Raw genomic sequence first — 13,236 nt, 5'->3', positions numbered from 1 at the left:
TAAAATTGGTGTTATATGATCATATTTTCTTGATCTAGTAAGAACTCTAGCGGCGGCATTTTGGACTAACTGTAGCTTGTTTATTGAGGATGCAGGACAACCGGCTAATAAAGCATTACAGTAATCTAGTCTCGAGGTCATGAATGCATGAACTAATTTTTCTGCATCAGAAACTGATAGCATGTTACGTAGCTTAGCAATGTTTCTAAGGTGGAAAAAGGCTGTTCTTGTAACATATGAAATATGATTTTCAAAAGACAGGTTGCAGTCTAGTATAACACCCAGGTCTTTTACTGTAGAGGATAAAGTAACAGGACATCCTACTATGTTAAAGTTGTAGTGTGAGAGGTTTTGTGGGCGTTTTTTTAAACCGATGATTAGTACCTCTGTCTTGTCTGGATTTAATAAAAGAAAATTGTGCGTCATCCAATCTTTTATATCTTTAACACACTCTGTCAAATTGGATAATTTAGCGTTTTCATCTGGCCGTGATGAAATATAGATTTGAGTGTCATCAGCATAACAATGGAAACTAATTCCATGTTTCCTTATAATATTTCCAAGTGGCAACATATATATTGAGAATAACAGAGGGCCTAACACAGATCCCTGCGGCACTCCATAGTTTACTGGAGTTATGATCGATTTTTCTCCATTTAAATAGACAAAATGGTAGCGGTCAGATAAGTATGATCTGAACCAACTTAATGCTTGTCCTTGAACACCAGTATAATTTTGTAGTCGATCTAAGAGTATTGTGTGATCTATAGTATCGAACGCAGCACTAAGATCAAGTAAAACTAGTATTGAGTACAGCCTTGGTCAGATGCTAAAAGTAAGTCATATGTAATTTTAACGAGCGCAGTTTCAGTGCTATGGTGCGGTCTGAATCCAGACTGAAACTTTTCATAGATGTCATTTTCTTGCAAGTGTGTATGAAAGTACACAAGTACACAAGTGTGTAAGTGTGTGCATGTGAGTGTGTGACTGTGAAAGTGTGTGTGTTTGCAAGTGCGTGCAGGAGTGCCTACGAGTGTGTGTGCAAATGTGTGTGATTTGCAAGTGCGTTTGAGTGTACGGGTGTGTGCAAGTGTTTGAGTGTGTGTGTGTATGTGTGTGTGTGAGTGAGTGTGTGTTAGTACGAGTGGGTGTTAGTGTGTGTGTGACTGTGCGAGTGCGGATGCAAGCGTGTGAGTATGAGCTTGTGTGTACAAGTGCGTGTGAGTGTGTGTGCGAGTGCGTGTGCAAGTGTGTGTGTTCACTGTTATTTATGACGTGTCATGCTGCTGCCAGACAGAAACCACACACTCCTAAATCTCTCCTGTCGATCATTGAGCCAGAGATGAACCACAGAGTGTGTGCCAGATGGAGACGTGTGTGGACGATCCATCAGAGGAAGCGAATCTTGTGTGTCCGCAACACACTCAGACACCTGGTCACGAACAGCAGATACACACACACGTGAAGGACAGCAGTCGTGCTCTGACACATGTGCTGCTTTTAAGTTTCGATAAGAGTTCAGAGTCATCGGACACGAACAAACACAGATGTAGGGCCCTATCTTACACCCGACGCAATGCAGCGCCAAGCGCGATGCAAGTGTTTTTTGCTAGTTTCAGTCCGACGCAGTTATCATTTTCACGTCCAGCGCCACGTTGTTTAAATGGCAAATGCATTTGCGCCGCTGCTGGTCTGAAAACGAGGTGTGTTCTGGCGTATTGTTGGAGCGTTGCTATTTTGAGGCAACAGAAATAGACTGAGCCGTTGACCAACTGAACCCTGGTCTAAAGTCAATGGCGCAATATTTTTTTTGTTATTTAATGAGCGCATTAGTAATGTGCGCCTATAGGCGGGTCCACGACGCTTATTAAACACACACTCTGCTTATTAAACACACAGGGACGCACAACTGCACACAAACATGCCAAATATTTAAAATAAAAGAATTACAATGTAAAAAATTATTATTGTGTATGTAAAGATATGGTGAATCCGGCTTGTCCTGTAGATGATCTGTTGCGCACTTTTACCTCGCGCACGAGCAGTTCCGTTTGCGCTCTGGAGACGCATTCGGTCTTTCCACCATCAAATTCCGTCATGTAAATAGCAAATCCGCCATGGCTCGAGCGCAACTGGCATTTAAAGGGAAGGAACGGGAGATGAGACTCCGATTGGTTTAACGCATGTAAATCCCAAAACACACCCATTACTCATTAAGAGAATAGGGACGACCATTTTAGACCATGCGCCGGGAGCGCCGACCATTTTTCCCGTCGTTAAACTAGCAAAAGTGGATTCGGACACGCCCTAAGTGATCTTGCGCCGTGCGCTTTAGACCATGCGCTTAGATCGTTAAAATAGGGCCCTTAGAGTCATCAAACATGAGCGAACACAGAGAGTCATCGAACACAAGCGAAACACAGATTTAGAGTCATTGAACACGAAAGAACACAGATTTAGAGTCATCAAACATGAGCGAACACAGATCTGTGAGTGTGATCCCTGTCTGTCGTTGTTCTCTCTCCAGACGGGTTTAAGGAGGTCAGTCTGTCGGTTCAGTGTGAGGACGTGTTGGTCCGAACGGGTCTGAAGGACCGAAGCTCTGTGTTTGTGGGACCGTTTTCCTGCAGTGGGGATCTGGTGGCTCATTGGTGCAGACACAGCGGAAGCTCCGCCCCCGACTCACCTGGACCCCCGAGAGTGCTGATTGACATGAAGGGAGGACTGCTGCAGGTAACAGGACACATGCTTCTGTTTGCATGTCTTCTCACTCTCCACACGTGTGTGTCCTGCATGCCGTTCTATTGAACACAACGTGCTCATCTCCGTAAACTCTTTGAGTGTGGCCACTGAACATGCAGAAATCCCCTAATGTTCCTGTTCACTGTTAGTCAGAGACACACAGAATCATTCTGAGTCAGAGATTCCAGCGGATTCAGGCCAAGCACTCACACTCACACATACACACACACACACACACACACACACACACACCTACGTAGCTATCTAACTGGAGACATTGCATAGACATGTATTGTTTTTATATACAGCTAGTTACAAATTATTTTACCTAAACCTAACCCACACACTAACCCTCACAGAAAACGTTCTGTATATTTACTATTTCTGTCTGTCATCTGTCTGTCTGTCTGTCTGTCTGTCATCTGTCTGTCTGTCTGTCTGTCATCTGTCTATCATCTGTCTGTCTGTCTGTCTGTCATCTGTCTGTCTGTCTGTCTGTCATCTGTCTGTCTGTCTGTCATCTGTCTGTCTGTCATCTGTCTGTCTGTCTGTCTGTCATCTGTCTGTCTGTCTGTCACAGGTGTTTTGGGGGCAGCAGCAGTTTAACTGTTTGTCTGAGATCCAAGAGGAGCTGCAGAACTACTGGAGTCAGATAAGCAGAACGGAGGCAGAGTCTAGCGATAAGCCCCTCCTCTCTACTCCCCCGCCCACACCTCGCCTTGCCCAATCAGAACACTCGTCTGATGACCTGCGTACAGGCCTCTTCCAGTACATCCAGGACTCAGGTATCACACACACACACATGTGTTACAGCTTCATAAACTTTCATAAGTGTGTGTGATGACATCTGTCTGCCTGTCTCTCAGCGTGCCAGAAGCTGCCGTCGCCTCATGAGGTGGTGTTCTGGAGGGAGACGGAGGAGTCTTCAGGCGTGATGCTGTGGCGATATCCTGAACCACGCGTGATCACGTTTCTCAGAATCACACCTGTTCCCTTCAACACCACCGACGACCCGGACATCAGCACGGCCGATCTCGGAGATGTACTGCAGGTGAGTGCTGCATTAGTGCTGCAGATGAACACTGCATTAGTGCTGCAGATGAACACTGCATTAGTGCTGCAGATGAACACTGCATTAGTGTTGCAGATGAACACTGCATTAGTGCTGCAGATGAACACTGCATTAGTGCTGCATTAGTGCTGCAGATGAACACTGCATTAGTGCTGCAGATGAACACTGCATTAGTGTTGCAGATGAACACTGCATTAGTGCTGCAGATGAACACTGCAGTAGTGCTGCAGATGAACACTGCATTAGTGCTGCATTAGTGCTGCAGATGAACACTGCATTAGTGCTGCAGATGAACACTGCATTAGTGCTGCAGATGAACACTGCATTAGTGCTGCAGATGAACACTGCATTAGTGCTGCATTAGTGCTGCAGATGAACACTGCATTAGTGCTGCAGATGAACACTGCATTAGTACTGCAGATGAACACTGCATTAGTGCTGCAGATGAACACTGCATTAGTGTTGCAGATGAACACTGCATTAGTGCTGCAGATGAACACTGCATTAGTGCTGCAGATAAACACTGCATTAGTGCTGCATTAGTGCTGCAGATGAACACTGCATTAGTGCTGCAGATGAACACTGCATTAGTGCTGCAGATGAACACTGCATTAGTGCCGCAGATGAACACTGCATTAGTGCTGCAGATGAACACTGCATTAGTGCTGCATTAGTGCTGCAGATGAACACTGCATTAGTGCTGCAGATGAACACTGCATTAGTGCTGCAGATGAACACTGCATTAGTACTGCAGATGAACACTGCATTAGTGCTGCAGATGAACACTGCATTAGTGCTGCATTAGTGCTGCAGATGAACACTGCATTAGTGCTGCATTAGTGCTGCAGATGAACACTGCATTAGTGCTGCAGATGAACACTGCATTAGTGTTGCAGATGAACACTGCATTAGTGCTGCAGATGAACACTGCATTAGTGCTGCAGATGAACACTGCATTAGTGCTGCATTAGTGCTGCAGATGAACACTGCATTAGTGCTGCAGATGAACACTGCATTAGTACTGCAGATGAACACTGCATTAGTGCTGCAGATGAACACTGCATTAGTGTTGCAGATGAACACTGCATTAGTGCTGCAGATGAACACTGCATTAGTGCTGCAGATAAACACTGCATTAGTGCTGCATTAGTGCTGCAGATGAACACTGCATTAGTGCTGCAGATGAACACTGCATTAGTGCTGCATTAGTGCTGCAGGTGAACACTGCATTAGTGCTGCAGGTGAACACTGTATTAGTGCTGCATTAGTACTGCAGATGAACACTGCATTAGTGCTGCATTAGTGCTGCATTAGTGCTGCAGATGAACACTGCATTAGTGCTGCAGATGAACACTGCATTAGTGCTGCATTAGTGCTGCAGATGAACACTGCATTAGTGCTGTCAGGAGTGTGCCCACAACACACACACAGGCACACACACACACACACACACACACACACACACACAAAACCAACTCATGATTCATATTTAATTATTTTCAGCTCAGAATTTTATTTTTTCCATTTATTGCAGCTTCAAAAAGGCTAATTTAATTGATCCTGTGATTTGATTTCTGCCGTTTTACAAGAAACGCTCGTAAAGCAGTGACTGTCGCCATTTTGTTAAGAGGAACAGATTTCACACCAGAGGCAGACAGACAGACTGAGAGACAGACAGTGTGTTGTTTCCGTTCTCTTTCACTCTTTTGTCCAGTGTCAGTCATTCATGACACACTGAAAGTCTCTCAGTTTGTGTTTTTGCTCAGTTTTATGCGGACAAACACTGTATTTGTGTTTGAAGAGCGTTTGTGACCTGAAGAGATGAAAACACACCAGGTTTCTCGTGTTCTCTTGCAGCTTCTCATGATGATGATGATGATGAGTGTTTCATTCGTCTGATGAAGCATCAGTCCTTTTACATCATGTCTGTGTGTAGGTGCCGTGCAGTCTGGAGTACTGGGACGAACTGCGGCGAGCGTTTGTGCCGTATAGAGAGTTCAGCCTATCAGAGAGCAGCGTGTGTGAGCTGACCCTACCCACTCTGACCCCCAACACACACCAGACTGACCTGGTGACCTCTGACCTCTGGAGGGTGGTGCTCAACAGCACCAGTGATGGTGGAGACGAGAGGTGAGTGTGTTTTATGTGAGTGTGTGTGTTTTAGAGGCGTGTGTAATCGTGTCTGTGTGTATGTGTGTGTGTAGTTCCGACAGTGAGTCTGGGTCCCAGGTGCCCTGTGAGCAGCTGGTGTGTCCCACCGCTCTGGCCGCATGTACGCGAGTCGACTCCTGTTTCGCGCCGTGGTTCGTGCCGTCAGTCGGTGTTTCCTTACGACTGGCCTACCTGGAGCTGCACTTCTGTCACAACCTAGACCAGCTGGGCACAGGTGTGTGTGTGTGTGTGTGTGTGTGTGTGTGAGACAGTGTTTGTGTGTGTGTGTGTGTGTGTGTGTGTGTGTGTGTGTGAGTGTGTATGAGTGTGTGTGTGTCTGTGTGTGTGTGTGTCTGTGTGTGTGTGTGTGACAGTGTTTGTGTGTGTGTGTGTGAGTGAGTGAGTGAGTATGAGTGTGTGTGTGTGTGACAGTGTTTGTGTGTGTGTGAGTGAGTATGAGTGTGTGTTTGTATGTGTGTGAGTGAGTGAGTATGAGTGTGTGTGTGTGAGAGAGACAGTGTTTGTGTGTGTGTGAGTGAGTGTGTGTGTGTGTGTGTGTGTGTGTGTGTGTGTGTGTGTGTGTGTGTGTGTGAGTCAGTGAGTCAGTGAGTATGAGAGAGTGTGTGTGTGTGTGTGTGTGTGAGAGAGACAGTGTTTGTGTGTGTGTGAGTATGAGAGTGTGTGTGTGTTAGTTCAAATAAGGGTTTGACGAGTTGATGAAAAGCTAATTATTCATTAAATTTTAACAATGTCAAATAATTTATTTAAAAAAAAGTTAAAATAACACTTACTAAAAATGAATTAAATCATAAAAATGTCAAATTAAAATGAATAATTTTAGAATAAAAACAATCAAAATAAGCACTTAAATTGTACTGATTTTATTCTCTTCTCTAATTTGACTCTTTTGCAGTGCCGTGCCAGAAGCTCCGCCCCTTCCTCCCGGACAGGAAGTTGCCTCAGGATCAGGAGTTTGCGGTGGTGTGTGTGCGTGAGCCGTGTGTGTTTGTGCGTCAGTGGAGTGACGTGTCTCAGTGCTGTCACGAGCTCAGCTTTTCGTCCACACTGAGCTGCCGGCTGCTGGAGTACCGAAACCTCACGCTTCTGCCCGTCCTTCAGCCCGTCGGCATGCAGGGACACGCCACACACACACACACGCGCTCTCGACACACGCTGCACTGCGACGCCACGCTGCAGCCGCTGAGGGCCGCTGTCGGCCAGTACGCCGTACACACACTGGACCGGGCGCTGCAGGCCTGGAGACAGGTGAGAGTGAGACAGTTCTGACGAGTTCTGACGCTGTCCATCATGACATGAACAGGAGAGGATCATGTTCATAGTCAAACTGATTTTTAAAAGGTGACATTATGCCCTTTTCTCTAGATATAATATAAATCTCTGGTGTCCCCAGAATGTGTCTGTGAAATTTCAGCTCAAAATACCAGATCATTTATTATAGCTTGTCAAATTTGCCCCTTTTTGTGTGTGAGCAAAAACAGGCCGTTTTTGTGTGTGTCCCTTTAAATGCAAATGAGCTTTAGCTCCGCCTCCATTCAGAAGAGGGCGGAGTCTTTACACAAGCTTCAGAGACTCCGGCAATAACAAAACAGGCCAATCTCACTCATCCAGAATCCCAGAATCACCAGTAGCGAGTGCAGCCTTACGGAGAGACTCAGGAAGAGCTTCTGAATGTTAGTGGAGACATTTCTGTAGTTGTTGTGGAGTTACACTGATCATCTCATCATCATGTTTAACTTCTCCACAAGTGTCCACAGTTCCTGAGGTCTTTATAAGACAGCGGTGACATGTTCTGGTCAATAGTGTTCAGTGCTCGTCTGTGCTCAACCACAGAACAGCTTCAGGCTTTGCTGGATCTTCATCATTGCGTTAGAACTGGTCTCTGTTGTCGCTTGTGGAACCAAATGTCGGCTGGTGTGTGTAAACGTGCAGATTAAGGGCCGGTAATATTATAATAAGATCCTCTTCATACGTCAGAAGGAGAGCGAAATCTGATCGGCTTATTTTTTGACACGCTTGCAGAGAAAGACTCACCAGAACACAGTTACTGGGTTTCACTTTTCACGTTTTCTGTGTTGGTAGAAGCACCGGGGACCCGATTACAGCACTGACACACGGAGAAAGTCAGATTTTCATGATATGTCCCCTTTAACACTAACCTAAGACAGTCCTACTGTGAACTACAAGGTTGTTAATTGATGGTTTATGCTTGTGTTGAAGCCGTCAGGGCACATTATTTCTACTTATGTTTAAATAATGACATTTAACAGTGCAAGTCCTGGTGAAAAACTACATTACCCATGATTCTGCAAAGAAATCTCCACCGATCAGTGAATCACGGCGAGCAAATTATGCCACATTAGCTCTGCCTGTTCCCATGAAGCACTGCGAACGATGTAATCAAGTCTCAAATATACTAAAATATTTTTATAGGGTTAGGTGCATATCTTGCATAATATACACTGTTTGGATATACATTGCCAACATATTTAAATCTATAGTTTTATAATTATGTATTGTTTTTAATTTGATGAGGTCATTCGCAACTTGTAATTCTCTGCTTCATTAAAGGTGCCTTGTGTAAAAATAAATAAATTCATACTCCACATTCCATACCAGATGGGGGCAGTATACCTCCAGAAAGTGAGTTGGTCTACTCTAGAGTATGAATATCTTCAAGCTACTCCCCTTCACCTTTACCAGTGAATATGTTCATATTCGTTTTGTTCATATTACATTTTTATTGTTAGTTTGAATTACATTAATTTGACAGACAGCATTCGCTGATGTTGACCAAGCTAGCGCCAACGTAACCAGAGCTTCCAACTCTCACGCATTCACCGTGAGACACACGCAAACACTTTTCACACGCTCTCACCCCACACATCAATTTTCTCACGCACAGAAAAATCGCGAAGCAAAGAGGACACGGAGACCGACAGACTAGACAGAGCAGGTTAGTTATGATATAAAAAAATCTCAGCTCTCAGATTCTGTCAATTAAATACCGTTTTGGCGCTTGTAAATGTTACACGACAGATCCCTAGGGCATGTGAACCGATCATCTCTACTAGCTAATAGTAAAAAAATCACGAACACTGAAAGATACAGTAATGTTAGGCTACAACTTACCAAAATGTATTCCTCATACATAATATCGACCAATCAGTGTTTTTTATCATCGTGAAGAGGTCAATAACACAGCTGGAGAACAATTATGTCAGATTTACCTCAGGAAAGCCATTTAATATACATAATATAGGTCACGTAACGTTAGTTGGCAAGAAAAAAAGAGCAATAGAGATTGTGCTATGTGTACTATATTACAATACTGTATTTATGAACGTTATATACGTTTATCGAACAGCCTTCGATACATTTCTATGTTATAACTTCCCGAAAATCTACACAAACATATAAAACAAACTTCTAACGAAATACTAACAGCATCTTACTTACCAATCCAAAAGAAATGTTGCAAGTTCGAAGTCAAACCTCATTTTTTTCATGTCCATTAGTTGTCTCCAGCGATGAAAAGCAGTGCCAATGTTTACTCTGGTTCTGTTCCTTTTTTATCATATTTTATTTGAATGTAGTAGTGGGCTGTAGGCTACTTTCCACACGATTGACATCAGGTTCAAGTACGCCCACAAGCCGTGCGAGTTATTCGTGTATTGCATGTTTGGCTGGTGGTTATGTTGCCGGCATACCGCCTCCCATGGCCGAAACTGGTATTACGACACCTGTCGGGCCGTGGCTATTAATGCTAATGCTAATTCAGGTTGATATCTCTGCAGCACTATAACTTGACATTTTTTTAATGACATCATCGCCCTTATTTCTTCTCATTCTTTTGATGCATGTAGCTCATTTTTTGGATATTTTTACCTCAATTTTTACATAAGGCACCTTTAAAGCTGTTAAGTCTTGTATTTTTTTCTGATTTAGAAAAAAATACTTTTTTGTTTAAAAGTTTGTAATGTTGTGATTCTCCTCCTGGTTGGTTTGTTTCGTGGCTTATAACTCTTAAAAATCCCTATGGGAAAAATACTTCTGGAAGCAAGGCAGCTGAATAAGTGTGTGGCTCTGTTGAAGTTTTAAAAGAAGCACTTGTTATTGTTTAAGCACAAGTGTGTTGGAGTTTGTTTGTGTCGTTTACATACAGAAAGCAGCAGTAATGAACCAGCTTCAGTTTCAAGATCAGCTCACACTCTCATTCACATGCAGTCAACACTGACGCACTAACTAGTTGTGCAAACCTACACACACACACACGTGCGTGCTGGAACGTCCTGACAGACAGTCACATGTGCTCAGACAGAGATTGTGGAGCAGAATTAAAGAGCTGTTTAATATGATTTGTCCCAGAATTCTGTGTGTTTACTGGGTGTGTTTATATGTGATTGACAGTCAGTGACTCTTTCATCACTGTATCATGTGACTGTGTAAATGTGAGAGGATTACAGTGTCTTCCCGTGGAGTGTTACTGTGTTTCTCTATAAAAACACACACACTCATCGGTGCTGCTCTGACACACACACACACACAAACACACACACACACACAACAGCTCATCCACTCAGTGGGAGAGGAGAGGATGGTGGGAAATGTTGCTCTGACTCAGAGTTTGGAGATGCTGCTGATGTGTTTCCAGTAATGCGTGTGAGTGTGTGTGTGTGTGAGAGTGTGAACACACTCAGGGACGAGCAGCAACGTTAAAAGCATCAGACTGTCATGAGATGATGTACATCATCAGTAGCGGGTCAGAGTTCAGACCTGCACAGGAACTGGACTTTCATCAAACCGGTCTCACACCGTCAGACAGACTCCAGTGTGAACGCGTCTCACACACTCGCACGCAGGTGTTCTTGTGTCCTGTGGGCAGTCAGAGGAATGTTCACTGGAGGAATGATTGAACGGTTGTGTGTGTTGTGTTTCAGAACGGTGTGTCGGGCGCTGAGGAGGTGGTGTTCTGCCATTACATCATCTGTAACGACACACAGGAGGTGCTGCGCTTCGGACAGGTCGACACAGACGAGAACATCCTGTTACAGAGCAACCAGAGCCACCAGTACAGCTGGAGAACACACAAATCCCCACAGGTGTGTGTGTGTCTGTCTGTCTGTGTGTGTGTGTGTGTGTGAGTGTCTGTCTTCTGCTGCTCATTTGAGAGAGTGAGAGAGTGAGAGTGTGAGTGAGTGAGTGAGTGAGTGAGTGAGTGAGTGAGTGAGTGTGTGAGTGAGTGAGAGTGTGTGTGAGTGAGTGAGTGAGTGTGTGTGTGAGTGAGTGAGTGAGTGAGTGAGTGAGTGTGTGAGTGAGTGAGTGAGTGAGTGAGTGAGAGTGTGAGTGAGTGAGTGAGTGAGAGAGAGAGAGAGTGAGAGAGTGAGTGAGTGAGTGAGAGTGTGAGTGAGTGAGTGAGTGAGTGTGTCAAGGTTTTACAGATGCTAGACACGTGACTTTCAAATGAAAGATTGGTATCAAAGAGCACACACACACACACACACACACAGGTTCCTAACCGACGACGAAGACTTAACAGAGCAGGCATCAAGTGTTAGACAGTATTCTAGATTAGTACGTGAGGAGGTTTTTGGTCCAATTATTAGGAACTCTATTTTTTCAGAATTAAGTAATAGGAAATTACTAGTCATCCAAGTCTTTATATCAGCTGTGCTTTCCGTTCATTTTTGTGAATCGGTAAGTTTCGTCGGTGCGCAAAGAAATATAGAGCTGAGTATCATCAGCATAACAGTGAAAACTAGGGGTGTAACGGTACGTGTATTCGTACCGGACCGTTTCGGTACAGGGCTTTCGGTTCGGTGCACGTGTGTACCGAATGACTGAATGCAATATTTTGTGTGCGGAACATAGGTACATTTTCGTGTTTCCACACGAACATATTAAGTGGCGGAAGCCTTCGCGTTCAGCGCAAATCCCGCCCTGCAGCGGATTCTAAAGTTTTACCAGAGCCCGTCTGGGTTTAGTTTTACCCGTCGTCACTGTAACCTAAACCAATGAAATCGACAGCAAAAGCTTTTCCGCTCCGCCTCCGTGTGCGCCGCCGCACTCTCCGTTCCGTGTGTGTGTGTGTGTGTGTGTGTGTGTGTGTGTGTGTCTGCGCGCTGCGCTCTGCGCTCTGCGCTCTCTGCTCAATGTTCGACTCCGTGTTTGCGCTGCGCGTTCTGCTCTGTCGTTAACGGCCCAAACACTCCAATCATGTACCGATCACGCACTGGAAAAGCAAAGTCCCTTCAAATAAGGTGAAATTTCTCAGTAGTAGACTTCTGTTTGCTGAGCTGGTATAGTCACGCTAGCAACAATGGTAAAATGACCTGCTCTGATCACATGCTCTGGTAATAATAGCTTTGTAGGAATATATTTTATTTTGATAATTAGTAAAAAAATGGGGAAAAAAATCTTAAATTGATTGTTGATTGATTATTGAAAAAGAATAATACATTGATATATATGTTTAATATTATTTTAATATAGGGCTATTTTCTGTTCCTTTTTTTCCCCGGTGTTTCATTTAATTAGGTGATTCTAAGTTTAATTATTGATGATTACAAGCTTGGAGGAATTGCAATTAATTACAGCAAATTGTGCAATTAAAGTTAATTTTTTTCCCAGTCTTAATTTTTAAATATGAGCAGGCCTACAAGCTGGGATTGGTAATGCTGCACTGTAATCATAGTTATTCATTTATATTTTTCATTAAATTTATTATGTGATATTGGTTTGAGACTGAGAGTATTTTATTAAGTGGAGAACTTTGCAGCAGTATTTTATTTCTTATTCTTTTTTTTATTTTATATATATTTTATTAAAAAGTGTTTAAAAAAAGTGTAAACAAATTGTTAAAAAAAGTTTATAGTAATAAACAACCTGCAGTTTAATGTTTGCATTTCTTTCCCTTACTGTACCGAAAATAAACCGAACCGTGACTTTAAAACCGAGGTACGTACCGAACCGTGATTTTTGTGTACCGTTACACCCCTAGTGAAAACTAATGCCATGCTTCCTAATGATATCTCCCAAGGGTAGCATGTACAGAGTGTGTGTGTGTGTGTGTGTATGTGTGTGTGTGTGAGGGTAGCATGTACAGAGTGTGTGTGTGTGTGTGTGAGGGTAGCATGTACAGAGTGAACAGCAGCGGTCCTAGTACTGAGCCTTGTGGTACGCCATACTGAACTTGTGATCGATAAGACACTTCATTTACTGCTACAAACTGATAACGGTCAGATAAGTATGAT

The 13,236-nt window shown here is 43.7% G+C and overlaps 1 protein-coding gene across 2 annotated transcripts in view; it reads left to right on the top strand.

The window, feature by feature from the left end:
* The window catches only part of vps13b (vacuolar protein sorting 13 homolog B), a 175,204-nt gene that overhangs the window by 134,442 nt on the left and 27,526 nt on the right, over positions 1 to 13,236 (top strand). For both annotated transcript variants that reach the window (XM_084089596.1, XM_084089597.1), the window contains exons 37-43: positions 2,528 to 2,733; positions 3,323 to 3,527; positions 3,609 to 3,793; positions 5,751 to 5,944; positions 6,019 to 6,200; positions 6,879 to 7,231; positions 10,924 to 11,085. In XM_084089596.1, coding sequence (XP_083945722.1) covers positions 2,528 to 2,733; positions 3,323 to 3,527; positions 3,609 to 3,793; positions 5,751 to 5,944; positions 6,019 to 6,200; positions 6,879 to 7,231; positions 10,924 to 11,085 — 1,487 coding nt within the window. The remainder of the gene's footprint in view (positions 1 to 2,527; positions 2,734 to 3,322; positions 3,528 to 3,608; positions 3,794 to 5,750; positions 5,945 to 6,018; positions 6,201 to 6,878; positions 7,232 to 10,923; positions 11,086 to 13,236) is intronic.

The sequence above is a fragment of the Abramis brama genome (assembly GCF_963993115.1).
Source record: "Abramis brama genome assembly, chromosome: 17".
Classification (NCBI taxonomy): domain Eukaryota; kingdom Metazoa; phylum Chordata; class Actinopteri; order Cypriniformes; family Leuciscidae; genus Abramis; species Abramis brama.
Note: the sequence above shows the minus strand (reverse complement) of the source record. Positions and strands in the feature narration are given on the sequence as shown.